This window comes from Tribolium madens, unplaced genomic scaffold (assembly GCF_015345945.1).
Source record: "Tribolium madens isolate multiple individuals breed KSU strain unplaced genomic scaffold, Tmad_KSU_1.1 Scaffold_7;HRSCAF=85;Tcas5.2_LG10, whole genome shotgun sequence".
Taxonomy (NCBI): Eukaryota; Metazoa; Arthropoda; class Insecta; order Coleoptera; family Tenebrionidae; genus Tribolium; species Tribolium madens.
In genome coordinates this window covers 1,139,661-1,157,765 of record NW_025401050.1, presented here as the reverse complement: position 1 = coordinate 1,157,765, position 18,105 = coordinate 1,139,661, and the positions used below count along the sequence as shown (strand labels likewise).

Below are 18,105 nucleotides of genomic sequence, written 5' to 3'. Positions count from 1 at the left end.
GGAAGGAATCAAAAAGACCAATGATGGACTCGTCGCACAAAACACAGAGTTCGGTTGGATAATATTTGGCGCCATTCCAACAAACGTTGACAACAAAATCAATGTTGTAACAATGACGGCAAAAACAGAAGAACAGGACATATCGAAATTTTGGGAATTAGAAGAAATTGAGGATGAAAGTCGAAAGTTGTCAGAACAAGAAAAGTGGTGCGAAGGTCATTTCGCCAAGACCGTTGTGCGAGGTCAAGACGGGAAATACACTGTCACAGTTCCYTTTAAAGCTGACGAAGACACAACATTAGGTGATTCTAGGTCAAGAGCAGCAGCAAGACTGATTCAGCTAGAAAAACGCTTAGCTAAGGATGTCAAATTAAATAACAACTACAAAGAGTTCATGAGTGAGTATTTACATCTGGGACATATGATCAAAGTTCCTAAATCAGAAGAGGGTCAAAGGAAGTATTACATACCTCACCAAGCGGTTCTAAGAGAATCATCAACCACCACAAAATTGCGTGTTGTATTCGATGCTTCATGCAAATCCTCTAACGGAAAATGTCTCAATCAGATCATGCATGCAGGTCCAAGATTACAACAAGATCTAATAGACATCATTTTGAGATGGAGAATTCATGCGATTGCCTTTACGGCYGATGTCGAGAAAATGTATCGACAAATTAAAATTTCTGACAGCGATCAAAACTATCACAGAATATTGTGGAGATTTTCACCCAGTGACCCAATAAGTGAATATAAGCTTACAACGGTTACTTACGGAACGACAGCTGCGCCTTATTTAGCAATTAGAACAATGCATCAACTTGCTAAAGATGAAAAAGAAAATTCGCCTCAAATTTGTCTATAATTAGTTTTCTCAAGTCTTGAGACAGTTGTTTACATTTAGACATAATTACAACTCTTTAAAGAACAATTTTTATAGGAACTGTTTTTTACTTACTTTTATCCTTAACAAAATAGTAAGAAGTTCACGGTATGTAAAAACCTGATCTAACTTGACCAAAAAGCTTATAAAAAATTATCTTAAGTAGAAGTAAGTCTAGTGAACATAAATCGTTCTCTTCTCATATTTATAAGAAAAATAAATAAAAACTTCAATTGTTTCTTTACTTTTGGCCTGCACTGTATATTAAAAATTGAAATACATATAAAGAAGGAAGTGTCAAAACCGCATTTTCTTTAAATTTTGTGTTGACGTCGTCTCTAAATGGAACCTCTGTAATAACCTTTATAGCTCTTCTTTGTAATTTAAAAATTACCTTTGCCGCAGGGCTGTGTCCCCAGCAGATTCGAGCATACATGATATGAGAAATTATTAATGCATGGAAGGCTATTCACAAGACTGGGACATGTACTAAATTTCTCAGTAAGAAAGTATTTTTTTTTCGCAACCATTGCCACATGTGGTTTCCAGCAGAGAGTGGAATCCATTTGTACTCCAAGAAATTTAGTACTTGGTGGATTTTCTAAGTTGCCTGGTTTAAAAAAGCATTTGTCCAAAAAAAGATATGTTGAGCTGTTATCAGCGAAAAAATCGACTATTCCATTAAAAAGTTATTAAAGAAAAACAAAAATAACTTTTAAACTTTGGCGTTTTCTAACTTTTAAACGGTGCAACGTCGTATAGAGATATTGGGTTAAATAAACATCTTTTTGTTACACCCTGTATACTATTCAAGCAGTAACTGATTTTTAAATTGCACGAGAAAACTGATAGAACAAAATTATTATTCCGAAAATTCTTAATATTTTTTTTTAAATAATACAATATTAATACATAGCACGTAAAGCAGTTCACAGGTTTGACTATAATGACACAGAATAATAGTCAAATCAGGTCAGGTCGGGTTTAAAAAGAGAATTATATTATTATATTACACCAAAAATATTTTATTATTATTTGATTGTTTTTCTAAAAACACAAAAACTTTTACAATTTTCTTCCAAAAGAGTTGCTTTTTTAAAAAACCCCAAAAACCTTTTTTATTGAATAAAGAAAATCTACTTTGTGATCAGTCTGCAAAAGTAGAATTATATAAGTTGTTGCAGTTCCACAAACCTGATAAAAAGCAAATTTAACAAAAACTAATAATATTATTTAACGAAAAAAATTGATACAATACCGATGTAAAAATTGGTAAATCAATCAAAAACACGCTACCAATTTGTAAACGTTCGTGAAGCAACTGTAGACCAAATGCATTTATCTAAAAAAAGAAATACAATTTTTGATTTTAAAAATGACTAAATTACCTCCTTCACAAGTGATTTATTTTTTGAATGCCCCACCGCATATTTAGCCAATTTTTGTCTTAACTCAATCGACTAAAACAATAAAATTAAATACATTCAAACAAATATTTGACATTTACTCGAAACATACACTTGTGGCAAGAAAAAGTCAACGCCATTTTTTCAGTCACAATGAGAATAATCCAAATGGCTGAAGCAATAGAATACTTGAGATACGGACTGTTGTTATAAACGGCACAAATAATACTAAAACTTTGAAACGTGATAATGACAAAACCAACAGTAAACGAGAATAAAATTTGTGCTGCAAAAATTCTATTTGCAAGTTGTAACAAATCGTAAATTTCTTGATGCAATTTCATTACTTCTATCAAGGAAACTTGCCGGTAGAACGGCTTGCAAACAAGCATGTTTTCGGTTTTTTCCTTCAAATTTTCAACCATATTAGTTATTATGCGGATTACAGTCATGAAGAAGCAAGTGGATGAAATGTAATTCAAAACAGCCAAATATAAAAGTCCATAAGTAATAAATGCTTGAATTCGATTTCGAAGAACTTGAGTCGTCAGTAAATAAATTAAATAGAGTGTAAAAGTACAAAACCCGATCAAGAGAACTTTAATCGAAAAATATTTCATATTTTCATATTTCAGTTTAATGCCATTATCTTGCATTTTCTTATCAACTTTGGAAATCTTATATAAAAACTCAGTCATTACTTGTCTTTGAACTCTTGAATAAATCACATTCGTTGATATTAATCCACTCACGATTATAAAATATACCGTTGTCATAAATTTCACCAAAGCACTGCTATCAAAATCATAAAAATTCATCAAAGAGTAACGATGATAAATAAACAAAATGATAAGAAATAAAATGAGAATTGTAAAATAATCATAAATGCGTCGATTACTTATTTGCAAATTATTTCTGATTTCTAATATTTTAATTGGAGCACAACCGATCAAAAATTGACCAATATAACAAGGATACAAACTTGTGATAATGTTACTAGCAGACATCGCAAAGAAATAAGCTCGAAAGAATTAATTTAAATTTTATTATTTGTGTAGGTGGGATAATTTTCTAATAGGAAAAAGCTGTAAGTTTTACCTTGACCCAGTAATTTGTGTCAATTATTAGAAATTGTCACAAATGGAAATCGATGAAGGCACGTAATAAACTTATTTATCTACAGTTGCTCTAATAAATCGTCGTTCTATCCACACATTTCACACTGTTCTAATAATAATTGAAAATAAAATTGATGTAATTTCGTTGTAATTTTTTAGGAGAGCAACATTTCTACTTAATGAAATTTGGTTTAAATTTTATGTTTAACAGTTCATTTTTGAAGTTTTTGAGCAAAAGTTATAATGGCTAGATTTATATGGCGAAAAACGGAATTTTAGTAAAAAACATTAAAGTTTTCTTGTAATTCCAATTTTTTTTAAGAGTTTCTTGACTGTAACTTTAATATTATTTTTACCTTTTTTAAATTGTATTTTAAAAAAATGACTATTATACAGGGTAAATCATTTATAATTAACACCCTAATCGATTTTCAGACGCAATCCAAAATACAACAAACAGATGTGCAGCGCAATGTAAAGCTAAACAAAATGCACCAGAAGGATAACACAGACGTTGAAATGAAAAGATTTATTGGTGTTTTACTGTTTATAGGACTTGTCCAATATCTAAGCATTGAGTCATATTGGTCAAAAATGCCAATACAGAGTGCGCCAGAACTCGAGCTCCAGAGAAAAATGTCATGTATGGCAAAATACTATAACGAAGCGTTTGGGATTTTCCACCGTAAACACCATACGTCATCGGCGTGCGCCGTCCATGGGTATCCCCACCGAATTCGACCGTGTTTGTTTACCTCCGAAGCGAATAAAAGGCGAGCGCGACTTACAGTCCGACACAAAGAACAGATAGATAAAGAAGCGACAGCGCCGTGTTAATTTAAGGAAACAAACAAATTATGCCGATTGCGCCTCTAGTGATCGGGTGTGTAACTAAGCGTCATGTTGGAATGCCCCGCGTAATTTGAATATCTGGGTATTTTATGTACTTATTATAGTTTGCGTTATTAATTTTATACAAGTAAGTATACTCAAAATTTGTATAAAAAACTTGTAAAATGAATATATTTATATGGGGACTAAGGAAGTGACACACTATTTTTTAAAATTCCAATTTTATTACATAATACATTAAATACTTACATAATATGTAATTCTTTCATGTACAACTTAATTTCAATAGTCGTTTAAACACATTTTCCGTTTAAAAAAATACTTTCCAGTTTCATAGGATAGTTTACGGAGGCACAAACGTGATTTTCTTCATCTAATCGAAATTTTAATGATAAGTAGAAGATAGTTGTAAAAAGCTGATGAATTTTCCATAAATTGTTCTCGCCATTCAGAAACCGAAAATAATATAATGTTAACAATTAGAAGAAAAAAAAAAGAAAACGTACCCTTGCTTTTTTCGCAATAAGTTGAAATCCCCTCACCTAGTTCAGCCTGTGGATCAACACAGTTTACCGGAGTGTGACCGCCATCTTAAAAGATAACTTCTTGGAGTCATAGGTGAGAGTTGGAAATAGTAGAAAAAGCCCTATCTGTTGAAGCCGTTTTATAATATAAAACGTGATCGTCCAATAGAAATTTTGGTACTTCTCCTACATTTCCCGTACACCCCAAAAAAAAYMWAAAWWAAAYMWYYWTRRMYAAAAAAWWAAAKKKKAAAAKSYWRCRWAAAAKKWWAKKAYAAKCRTTTTTTRRWAAAAAAAYMWAAAWKAAAAWWYYWTRRMYAAAAAKKAAAAKKAWRCRWAAAAKKWWAKKAAAAKCCRTTTTTTTRTWKWAAAAAAAAKAYKAWAATAKTKRWKWAAAAWAARAAKAWAAWAAWAAWWWWWWRAAKAKAWKAWWWKWMKWYAWAAAAAKAARAWTKTWKTAAWAWAWWKWAKWAARAATATAACAAAATKAAATAAAATACCGAAAGCAAAATTAACTATTAAACTTCTGGATCTTTGAAACATGTTTTTTTAAAGCGCGAGTCGCAGCATGTTGCGATCCTTTGTTAATTTCATTAACATATTTAAAAATTAAAAACGGAATTGTAATTTTAAAAAACTRATTCAACATGTGAGCGCTGTGAACTGGACACGTAAAAAATTTTTGAAAAGTGTCTTTCGACAAACAAAAACCTTTAAATTGATCTTCCAAAGAATTCTTGTTRGCACATGTTTTCAAAAATAAACACAAAAGTTCATTAGTGCCGTTAACAAAATTAATYAAACTCTCAGATGCATAAACAAGACGTTTACCATCGTCACGGAACATTACAGTCGTATGTGAAGMAGTCACGTCTGGAGAATGGACAGCGTCTTTACATGAAGCACAATCAGGGACAGCCATTTTTTTGACAATGTAACCTGACACATAGGCCAATCCTTGAATGTCTTCCACGTTTACATTAGTAAAAAAGTCTTGGCGTTCAAGCGAATCATCTTCAAACACTACATCCGTAGCGGAAACAGAGTCATCTTGAACATCTTCCTTTAAAAGAGCAGTCAGGTTATCAAGTAAAGAATCCCCATCATCTTTACAGTTGCTTTGAGAGTTGTGTGGCATAACTAGGTTGTTAAGAACACACGTTTTCAAAGCAGACATAAATTGAAAACACGTGGGATTGGTATTTGCGATACCATGTTGTCGAACACAGCAGAACAAATTTTCTACCGTGTCTTGGTTCAAAACACGACCACACAAATACTCCAATCCCAAATTTTGAAGATTTTGCCAAATTGCAATTATGGAGCGAATTGTTARTTTCCATCCATTAATAAAATGAAATTGGTTAGTAACGTTCTTACCAGTTGCTTTATTTATGATTTTCCAACTATTTATTTTTGCCAAAAGGTCCGACCAAAACTCAATATYTGYGGAATCTTCTCTAATCGCACATCGTAATGGTTTGCTCTCGCGTTTGGAATATTTTGTGTTGCCATTACAAGAATCAAAAAGCTGATCAATCAAATGAACAAATTCCGCGGTGTGAACTGCATTTGCTGGTAACTGATTATGTGACACATACGTTTCTAACTCACAGGCAACACTATAACTCAACTGGCGCGCGGCAACAGAAACTTTCATTTTCGTATAAGAATTTTTAAAATTGAAATCTTGGCGGGTTAATTTGTGTAGAGATTTAAATTTCTTTTTCTGATCTGATTCGAAAACCATTAAAATGTGGTCAAAATCTGCTCGCTTGCCTGGCGCAAATTCAATAAAATTTTCAATAAGCGCATTTCTAGTGTTCTTCAATAAATGAACCGGGTCGAAAATACTATTAATTTTGTAGCCGTCTACTTCAAAATGATAACRTGAAGGGGTGTCACTTACCGAAGAASACAARTGGCTCACCGCTGATCTATTGGTGGCACCTTSGTCACAGACTGTACCAACAACAATCAATCCTAATGATTTTAATTTTTCTATGGCTTTAACAATAATTTGTTTCAATGCAACTGCTGAAATTGTGGACGCGGTAAAATAATACGCGATGGGCTGCTTCCATCTTTTGCGGATACCTCTTGCCATTAAAACAAGAGCATGATCCGCATATTTCAGGGAGCGACCCAAATGACCCAAATCTTCAAATCCGAAAATGACTTGTCTACTTTTGTCATAATAAAGAGTAGTATTATTATTATAAAAAAATTTGGGCATTGACCATTTTCCACGTGGCCAAGGAGGCTGATCATTAGGGATAGCGTTGCTATCAACTAATGATATGTGTCCAGTAATTGCACGTGCAGGCACGACATTTATACTTTGACAGWGAAACAAACACTTAATTGATAATTGTCAGATAAATGGCAAATGTTACGGAAACCATAGAAATGGATTTCAAGTAAAGTTCACCCTTCCAGAAATAGTTCCGGGAATCTGTTGCTGCAATCGAAATGCAACGTACAAATACGGTCGTATCCCACCTCTCCGGAAATTTCATCTGAAATTTCCTCTACGTAAGGAACCTGTGGCTGAAATCTGTGGCTGATTTCACACGACTCTCTTTACAGACTATTTTGGAAAACAAAACTTTAAATCCTCAAAACATAAAAATGTCACATATGGACTTCTTGCAAGAAGCCCTTTATTTAGTATTTTAGTATTTAGCCCTCTTTGTTCGGTTAAAAAAGTGTATTGTTGTCGCCGTGATTCCCGTGATGCAACAATATTAACCAACAAAATAAAATAGAAAGTCAGATTCCGATTTAGACAAAGAGACCTGTACAAACCGGTAATAATATCGCATCTGCAAAATAGAGAGCACTACTGGCTTATCAAGTTCAAAGCAATATCACATCACGTGACCACTCGCCGTCAAGTTGGGCAACCTTCAGTTTGCGTCCTCTCAGTCTCTCTCTCACTGGTACAGTGCGATTCAATAATAACAAAAATGTTTCCACTTTACGACCCTGTGTGTTGTTTATTGCAAACACCTTTCTCAAATTGGCGCCAAATCGATAAAGAAGATTTCCTAAGATCTGAAAAACCCATGCCCTCAATAAATGAAAGACGAAAAAAGGGCAACAAAATTGGCCAAAGGAATTTCAACAAAACACTATATTTTCAGTTCGATTGGGTGTGTGGCAGTCACTACAAAAATAAACTTTTCTGCATTCCCTGTATCTTAAACAACGAAAAGAATAATATATGGGGCACAGTTGGCCATCACCAATTGCGAAACATCAGACTTGATTTAGTAAGACATGTGAAGACAGCCGCACATATACGTTCCTCTTTAGAGTTTGCTAAATTAAAGAAAAACTTGCTTGGAAATAATGAACTTAAAGTGACTCCAATATTGAGTGCCGAACAGTTGGAAAATGTACGACTAAACAGACGAATTATGCAACTTGCGATCCGGACGTTCATCCAAGGTGAGTCAGTAGTGCGGCCGGTTATTTATAAGTGGTCCAAAAGTCTGGAAACGATTTTATTCTGGCGAAACTATCAACTTTTTTGTCAAATAAATTTATAGGTGTCTAATCGCTATAAAAATGCTATTCAAAAAAAAATTGAATATTAATGAATTGTTTATACTTATGAGATAAACATAGTAATTTTTTTAATGGAAACGTACCACAATCTTTTTTTACACAACGAGCTTGTTACAAGAATTGCTGCTGTGCAATTTTTTTTGTAAATCTGACTTTTTTGTTAAAAAAAATGTTTAACTTACAAAAATTAAAGAATTTTTTTTGAGTAAACTACAAGTTTTTTTTGAAATAAATTAATAAATGTTGCAAAGGAGCGATGTCAAAATATTTTTTATTTTAATTAATTGTTTAAACTTTTGAGATTACCATACAAATACTTTTTTTCTTAAAAAAAACGTTTTTTTATTTATTGTTTTACAAAAATATGTTTATGCATTTTATAAATGTACAAAAATATTTATTAAAAATGTTACAATTTATGTTAAAAAAAATATAAACTTTATCTGTTACTTGCCAAAAAAATTGATAATTTCGCCAGAATAAAATAGTTTCCAGGCCTTTGGACCATCCTGTATAATACTCCACTTATTATTACAATTAAGGCAGTGGCTCTGTTGCCGGCAACGGTTTCTGTTCCAGCTGCCGGCAAAGTATTTTTTAGGTTTTGTCCCTAATTTCAGTTCTTTAAATTTCACTAGGTGTATTTTCGCAATTCACAATACTTTTTTTAACAATAACAATAAGAGTTTTTGAGGAATTAACCCTAGAGATCATCAGCGACTAAAATCCTCAATTTCAGAATTTAGTTTCTGCGGGTATAGACATTCAAACTTGTTACACTCGTGGTCCAGTCTTCACGCAAAAAGACGCTCATTTTGCAACTTGTTGAATAAATAGTTATTTTTTAAACACAACAAAAAATACTTATCAAATTGTTTAAAAAATGTTTGATTCAAAAGTTTGTAATACGAAGCCAACTCGATTTTTTCAATAGAAGCATGGGTCAAATAGCATTATTATACAGTAGTGACAACAAGTTTATTTATTATTTAGTTTGATAAAAAGTGTTAAAATCTTTAGGGCGAAAGAACATTCTTAATAGTGAAACAGGTATTAATAAAAGTTATATTTAGGTATTTGGTAAAATAAAAAACTAAATAGGTAATCAAATTGTTATTCGCCCTTAATTTGATGTTTGACACTGCAACGATCACTTCTAAAAAATACTTTGTCAAAAACACTTAAAATTTGTATTAAATGACAGTGACGCCCTTTTTACCAAAAAGTATTTGTTTTTTTGTTATCTTAAGAGATATTGGAAGCATTCAAGTTTTGAAACAGTTTGTCAAAAAAACCTCTTATTTCAAAATAATTTTAGACAATAAAGTGGAGTAAAAGCTAGAAGTCACACCTGGGCGTGTATGCGTAGAGAAGTTTTTGGAAGCAGTGGCGTGTAGTTTCGCTTTATTATCGAAATATTTGAGAAAGAACTAAATTAAAAGACAGCATTTGAAAGCTTTTTTTTTATTTAAACTGCAGTTTTTCTACTTCAATTATAACAACAAATAATTATTGCTTGTAGAGTGTTAGAGATACGTATCCCATTCAATAAAATTTTGTTACGCCACTGGTCCACGTCCCCTGTGCAATTAGGGCCCGTCCAGGTGTGTACTCCTAGCTTCAAGTCCACTCTAAAGCAAAACATTTATTGTTTTTAGGTTTTGGCGGGAATTTTGAACCACTGCTAGAATACCTACTCTCAGGAGCGTCACTACAAATTGAAGAGCAATACAAAAAAATTCGATCCGAGCTTAATGCCGGCTCTGAAATCACTCAAAACGGAATAATCAAATGTATATCTTCAAGTATCGACGATTACATTTCAAATGAAATCAAACTTTGTAAATTTTTTGCAATCCAATTCGACGATTTGACAGACTTAGCCCAAAAATCACGCATTAGCGTCACGATTCGATTTGTCAAACCTGATGGAAAAGTAACGGAAAGATTCTTAAATTTTTACGAACCAGAGACAATCCGAACTGCTGCTACACTTTTCGACATCATAACCCAATCTCTCGAGAAATTTGACTATCAAAGAAAACTGGTAGGATTTTCGATCGACGGTGGTGCCATCTTAGCCGATCATTTGAACGACTTGCAAGCAAAAATCAAAGAAGTTGCACCACAAGCACTCCTTGTTCATTCGTGCAATCACAACCTGAAAACAGTGTTGCAACAAAGCTTGAATGGTTTTCCAGAATGTCGACGATTTTTTGCAGCTTTAAATGGTCTAAGTTTATTTTTATCAAAACGGAGTTCGACTCCAATTTTTGTAAAGAAGAAACTTGCCTGGATGCCAGATTGTAACATTTTGAGCTTTGTTACTGACCATTGGGACACTTTAAAGGACGTTTTTATCGAAATTACCAACGATCCTAATTCTGATCAAAATTCAGTCAGAGAATGTGATTTCTTCACAGCTAAATTCGAGGAATTAGAGTTTGTACTTTTGGTGGCAATCTTCAAGGATATTTTCCAAATCGTTGATGAATTTTCTGAAAATTTAGACAAACTAAAAGTCGTGCAAGTGGAAAATTTAGTGAATTTGTTGGAAGAAAAACAAAATGAAACAATATTGAACGAACATTTCAAGTCGATCGTTTCAAAAACGAACACTCTATGCAAAGATCAAGACATCCTTTGTAAAAAATTTAAAATCTTGTATTACAATGTTTTAGACAGTCTGATTTTACAAGTCAAAACCCGATTCCAAGATACAATAAACCTTCGATACACTTCTTTATTCGAGCCGTTAAAATACTCATCTACGCACATTTCAATGTTACACCTTGTCAATAGTATAGAAGATCGTTACTCTAATTTTTTCTCCAAATTTAGTCGACTGAAAAATGAGGTACAAGTTTATCATAAACAACAATCCAAAAGAACGGCAACACCAAATTTTCTCAGTGATTTATTTGAGTATAGTAACATTTTTCAAGATCTTAATAAACTGTTTCATCTGGTTGTTACTCTTCCGTGTACAAGGGTGTCAGAAAATGAATATTCGTCATGCTTGAAAAAAATACATGACTTTCAGAAGAATGTAGTGGGGAGGGAAAGTGTCACTATATCTGCTAAAATGGTAATTGAAAAGGAACTACTTGAAGTGCTAGCAGAAAAGCAGACGTTTTTTGAGGAGGTAATCGATAAATTTGGAAATTTAGAAGATACCAAAATTGAGCTCGTGCATAAAAAATAGGAAGTTCGATTCGTTACCTGATTATTAACAAGGTAAGACACCTATCTGAATTTACTGTTTTGAAATTACTTTCTATGTTTCCAAACTAATTTCCATAATGTTGTAGCGGCAGTTAGCAAAAACGTTATTATCTTTGAAAAACAAAATTATTATATAGAAAAATATCTTACCTACATGTAACAAGTTATGAAATAGAATTAATTTGAAGAACTAGTTTTTATATTTTAAAATGAAACCAAAAACTACAATGTTATTTCCAATTACTCTAAAAAAATCCAACAAGGGCCAGTTTCATAATCGAATTAAAGAGACTTAAAGTTAATGTTGGCGTAGAATGTGAAATTTTTATTACCAAGTCCATAAGAATCAGCACATTCTAAACGACATTTAATTTAAAGCTCCTTTAAATTCGATTTTGAAACTGGCCCTAAGTAATACAAGAATAATTCCACATAACTCCAATAATAATTACAAATACTTCTAAAATTAGTATATAAATCTCAGTTCCGATTACTTGTAATCATTTGCTATTGCTAAATTGCTATTTAAAAATGGTGGAATCGTGCAACTTTTGAGGTTCAGTAGTCTCGTAAATCTGAACTTGATGGGAGTTAGCGAATCTCCAGATTAAACGGATTGAGCTTTAAAATGTCTGTAGAAGGAGGTTTAGCCGGGTAAAACTATTAAAATTGATTTTTTCATCACAATTATGATGAAAAGACCGCATTAGCGAGGCTCTATTGTATTTGTATTATAGTATAAATTCTTTTTTTATACAAGGTGTCACAGGAATAACAGAAAAATTCAAATTTTCTGAAATCAAGATGTATGTAACATTTATGACAAATAATGATTAACGTCTTACAAAATGACGGCACTAAAAGAAATTTTTCGTCACTTTATTAAAGTTGCTTTTACAAAAGTAATAACAAAAACTCCTGTTTTATATGGAAATTAGGAAATTGTGATCTTCTTTCAACCATTTTTTGAAAGCATTGTAGTAAAAGTTTCATTTCCTATTTGGATAATTTTTTTTTATTTTAGTTCTCATTTTTCTATCGTGAGATCAAAAATTATTTTGGTCATGGATTTTAAAATAATTGTCGTAGGTTACGTCGACGCTGTCAGTGAGTCAAACAGAATTATTTCAAAAGGATGATGTAAGCAACAACATACGTTTTCCATTCCATGACCACTCTTGATCAAGATAATTTTTGATCTCACGGTAGTTTTATATCGAGACATAAAGATAATTTGTAATCAAGTCATCCTTGGATACGCAAACGTATGTCTGTAAAACGTCAAAGAAAATGACAAGTCGAAAGGTAAAATAGCATGATCAAAAAGAAGATTATTTTAATAACTAAATTTATAATTTACCTTCAAAAAAAAAACTTCCGACTTGTCATTTTATTTGACGTTTCATTTGCAATTAGTTCAAAACAGACATACGTTTTCGGAACCGAAGATGACTCGATTTACATGGGCGTGATTTGAAATTTTCTTGAGGAGGAGGGGGGGGGGGAATAAGTTAATTCATTTGCACACGAGTAAGCTTTTAAAATTAATAAATATAACGATAGATAATAATTTTAACACATAGGTATCTAACTAACTGCATATAATTTATTCATTTAAACAATATAAAAATAAAAACAAACAGTAGTTTAAATAACACAAAGTATCAGTTAAAGGGTCAATTTATTATCCAGATGGTGTAATTTTAGTCAGGGGGGGGGGTATTGCCCTCCTCTGCCCCCCCGTAATGACGCCCCTGCTCGATTACAAATTATCTCTCGATAGAACCCATTGATTTAAGGTTATTTCTTTCACGTATTTCTGGGACTCCTGAATCAGATTTCTTTTTAAACTATACAAGATGATTCACAACTCGCGCCTCAGATAAAAATTCCAAGTAAGATAAGATACCGAGACAAAAAATTGTTTAAAACATTCTATTTCTCAAAAAATTGGACATTTATTTTTTGACATTTAACCTTTTCTATATATATTTATTGTTATTGATAATCTTGTATATATTTTTTCAGGATATAGCTTCTTTGTTTCCTATTCAAATAGCCTGCAGTAAAAAAACATAGAAAATTATTTTTATGCGCAAACGTCACAAAGGTAACAACTTTTATGACTAAATAACACAGGTAAAAGTTTTACTTTCCAGACATGGAGTAAAAACACTGTTTTTACGACCAGGCGTTTTCACTTTTACTTGACACTTATTACTTTGACATTTACCACTGTTGTCTCTTTCGGTTTTTCAGCATTTTCTGGAGAAGTACAAGGTATATTATCAGCATTCGACATTTTGCACTATAAACTACACCAGTTATTCACCAGTTAAATCAATCAACACTTTCGAAATCTCAACACAAATTCCGAAACTGACGCGTGACGTTTGTTATGATTTTATTGCAAAGCGTCCTGATTATTGAGATAATTTACTTGATTATTGGTGTGTTGCTCTTTTCTCTCCATCTGAATCGTTTGCAGATAAAATAGTATATGTTATTTGGAGTAAAAGTGAGTTTATGTGGTTCAACTGAATCCATTTGCCCCAAAATGAAAGTTCAGCTTCGCCACATAAACAATCACTTTTACTCCTAATAACATAATCTACTATTTTTAACAGAAATAAAAAAGGTCAAAATGCAAAATTTAAACCCTCATTATTTCGAAATTTTTATACATTTTATTTTATTTTTTGACATTTTTTGCCATGTTCCTGATTGTATAAGCTTAAATAAAACTTGTAAATTTGTGGTGATACAAAATTATGCCTAAAACAAAAGATTGAAGATTATAATTAAATTTCTTAAGTGCAACTAATAAAATAGATATTTTTTTTCATATTATTTACATTTAATTGTAGAATAAATTGTTAAATTAAAAAAAAGAGTTTTGTTTGCTAAAAAAAAACTGTACCGACTAGTGTATTTTTAGTATTTTCTTAAGCGTCTTGTTATTACTGAGAAGTAATGTAGTAAAATATAGTGGGTGTTATGGCCTTGAAAATTAATTGTTTTCACCATTTTTTTCTTTATCAAACTGAAAAGGGTGTAAAAAGATAACATCTTACTATTTTAACAAATTGTCTTTGAGCCGTTGTTTTTTCTCTGTAAACCACTATTTATTCAGTGTTTTTTATTGGTTAAAAAATTAAAAAAAAGACAATATAGTTTTTATCTTTTATCAAAAATTAACTTTTTTTATTTAAAAATGTGTATGAACTAAAAATTTTCGCATAAATTTACAATGACTCATTTGTTCTGGTCAACTTTATTAAAAAACAAAAATACCTAAGAATATCTCATAGCAAATATTAGAAACCATTTGAATCAAAAAAAAATTTCTTTCTACATAATTATTATAAAAATTTGTAATCAAAAATTAATGTTAATTGTGCAAATTCTAAATATATACAAATAAATGTATGATCTACCATTTATAACCTTTTGAATTAAAGGGTAAATTAAAAATCAAATGTACCAAATGTTTAAAATGTCACTTCTTTATCAAGACTTGTTTGTTAATCGAATATGCTTGTTCTATTGTAAATGTTTTTAATTTCAGACACATTTCAACTAGTTTCAAGACAACTTTAAAGCCCAGGGAACTACCTACTACTAGACCATACATATATTTTTTATTTTTATACATATTCGTGACAATTAAAATAATTGTTAAGTTGTTTGTATTTTCTTTTAATTTACGAAGCATTGTACACTTATCATTCTATCACAAATTGAGAAGGTCTAGGAAAATAATGAAACAACAAATCCTTACGCAATAATTGTATGCTTACTTCTTAAGTTTTCGAATACAATATTTTACACAATGAATCCATAAATATTAACAATCAGTATTTACTTTTAGCATTTTGTATATTCTTTTAATAGCTAACAGTCTTTATAATATTGTACATAATTGTACTCTTTTTTTAATACTTACAACAGACTGCCTTTGCATCAACATCAAATGACATCATAATTTCAATTACACGCTTTTTAAAAATAATTTACAAAAGCTTCGCATGTAATAATACGTCTTCTAGAAGTAAAACTGATTTAAAAACATTCTGTGTCACTACCAAACATAAATAATTAGGTTGGTATTTTTTTAATATAAATATATCACAGGTATGATACGTCTTGCGACATCGACGTAAATCAGTTCTATTCTAAAATTGAAACAGTGCACACGTTTAGCAAATAAATAATTCTTAATTGTACTAATAATGCACATTTCGATGTATAATATTCCATAAATCGCATACAAAAAATATATCTTTACCTAGCTAATACGAGAAATTAAATATTGAGCATTTCACGGCAATTAAAGAAACCTGCAATACCGGCCGCAGTTACGTATTTTCGGCAACAAACAGCACAACATTAAATAGGATAGATCAAAAATAATCTCGATTAATCTCAAACAGTCGTTTCGACATTGTCGCTGAGGTATGTCTGTTCTCTATACTGGTCGGTAATATCGGAATCTGAAAAACACGGACTATTCCTAGTCACGTTGAAACTATTTACAATTGGACCCCTCCGAATCTGCTGATACAACTCGTCCAAGTCACTCACAGACACACTACTAGCTCTACTTTGTATTCGTTTCTGCAAGTTGAGATCATGTGACGGGTTGACAAAAATTCTAGGAACTTTATCGACTTCGGCTTTCTCACCTGGACTGGTTTTATCCAAAATCGAATCAGAGATATTCTCCGAACTGTATTCCAAAGTGCACTGCTGCGACACCGACCTCATGTTATTCTCAATCGATTGTGTTTTGTTTTTCCGCGACTTTTTCCGCAATTTCTCTGCAAGATCGTCGACCGAAATCTCACACTCATCTCCGCTATCCGAAAACAAATTCGGATTTTTCTGCTTTTTTCGCACCCGTTCTACGTGTATATTCGTATTGTTGACTTTCGAATTAGTCCCGTAGATACTCTGGTCATTGCTCGAATTGTCTTTCTTCAAGTCGCTAACGTTTGGTACCAAATTATTCCGTTTCATCATGTGGCGCTTCTGGCGCCTGAAAAACTTCCGCGCTACTATACTCTGATGCGGATTGTAGAACACTTCGGCAGCACTCGTCGGATTTTCGATAATGTTCGGAATGGTGGTTCTGTATTGTTGTCGGTGTAAAACAATCAAATTGACGTTGTTTATTTTCGCCCCGTCGCTATTATAACCGTTCAAATCCACCGCTGCTTTCAAATTACTCGACTTGGTTCGACTCGAGGACCGACTGCTTGATCTCGATACGATTTCGACCGAATTTGGTAAATTTGGAACAGTGTCGGAGACGTTGCGACCCCGGAAACATATCTGTTTCCGCCTCAATTGGATCCAAATCCCTCTCACGTCACTCCGAGCAATACAATAGAAAAACACAGTAAACACACTCAAAACGATCGCAAGGACCGCATAACTAATACTAAAAACGTCGTTTTGGTATGAAACAAAAGTCGGTTCGATGGTGGCAAACGCACAACAAACCCATGTCAAAATGTACAAAAATAAAAAAATTACATAGGACTTTAGTTGGACCGAAGGTGCATGTTCGGGATCCTCGACTTCGCTTGAACTAGATTCACTTACAACACTTCTAGTTTCGGGAAAATTCGGCTCTAATAAGTCTAAATCGACATTTTCCGTGGCTTGAGTCCCTTCACTCAGATGGCCGTTCGCGTCAATACCATAGATGGCGCACCGTATCAACAGAAAGTAGATACACAGGAACAGAAAGAGAATTGTGAAGGGTATATAGAGGGCGCTGAGTGGTGGACCGTTCCGAAGGAAACAATAAGTCGGCGATGCGTAATCTTTGATGTTTATCGCGGCCGAAATACCGCAAACTATAAGAGCTACACCCCAACCGATAAAGTAGAGACCTATTATCGATTTTTTAACCGGCTGTTCCGACACTAATTCGTCGTCTTGCAACTCCAACACGTCGTTTTTACTCAATCTTTTATACATGCAATTTACACCGACGCACATCCAAAGTAACGAAGACAAAGTCAAGTAGTGTAAACACAAACCGACAATTTGACAAACTCGTATGTCCTCAGTTTGGTAAATTCCAAAAACGTACAAAAAACATAAAAGACACACCGAAATCCATAAATTGATCAAAGAGTGTTTGGCTTTTTTCGGCATTTGAATCGAAGCGTAAGAAATCAAATAAATTACAATAACAACAAGGAGTGAGGTGAATAGTACAAAACTGCCAACATAAACAGCCGGATGCGATAATTTAAACTTTACACCGATGATTGAATTTTGCAAGTCCGAAACGTCTTGCAAAAGTCCATAGTAACCGAAATTGTGACAGTAGAAAACCACGTGGTCTTGATAATTGTGACTAAAGTGACAACTTTCAGACGACCAATTGTCATTATCCCACCAGACGGGCGTGAGGATACCTTCTTCGGATGGAGTTTTCAACATGACGAAGATCGGATCGGTTAAATTCGTCACAGAGATGTCCACTAGAAATTAACTATGACTAAAAA

At 32.5% G+C, this 18,105-nt stretch overlaps 3 protein-coding genes across 6 annotated transcripts in view; 1 reads left to right on the top strand and 2 right to left on the bottom strand.

Moving 5' to 3' along the window:
- Positions 1–2,335: 2,335 nt before the first annotated feature.
- On the bottom strand, positions 2,336–3,296 carry LOC123010146. Its single transcript, XM_044406846.1, has 3 exons — positions 2,991–3,296; positions 2,402–2,696; positions 2,336–2,343 (listed from the first exon to the last, which is right to left on the bottom strand). Exons 1-3 carry the CDS (start codon positions 3,294–3,296, stop codon positions 2,336–2,338), a joined length of 609 nt encoding a protein of 202 aa, XP_044262781.1.
- Positions 3,297–6,743: 3,447 nt separating this feature from the next.
- LOC123010094 (alpha-tocopherol transfer protein-like) overlaps positions 6,744–18,105 on the top strand; it is a 38,842-nt gene continuing 27,480 nt past the window's right edge. The window contains exons 1-3 of one of the 4 annotated variants that reach the window (XM_044406772.1): positions 7,515–8,236; positions 10,015–11,593; positions 15,150–15,269. In XM_044406772.1, coding sequence (XP_044262707.1) covers positions 7,753–8,236; positions 10,015–11,561 — 2,031 coding nt within the window. In that variant the 5' untranslated portion in view covers positions 7,515–7,752 and the 3' untranslated portion in view covers positions 11,562–11,593; positions 15,150–15,269. Of the gene's footprint in view, positions 8,237–9,410; positions 9,961–10,014; positions 11,594–15,149; positions 15,270–18,105 lie in introns of those variants that run through there. The other 3 variants (XM_044406773.1, XM_044406777.1, XM_044406774.1) reach the window with 3 other exon arrangements.
- The window catches only part of LOC123010093 (adhesion G protein-coupled receptor A3), a 37,887-nt gene continuing 35,041 nt past the window's right edge, over positions 15,260–18,105 (bottom strand). Inside the window, exon 7 of the mRNA XM_044406771.1 lies at positions 15,260–18,081. Coding sequence (XP_044262706.1) covers positions 16,007–18,081 — 2,075 coding nt within the window. The 3' untranslated portion in view covers positions 15,260–16,006. The remainder of the gene's footprint in view (positions 18,082–18,105) is intronic.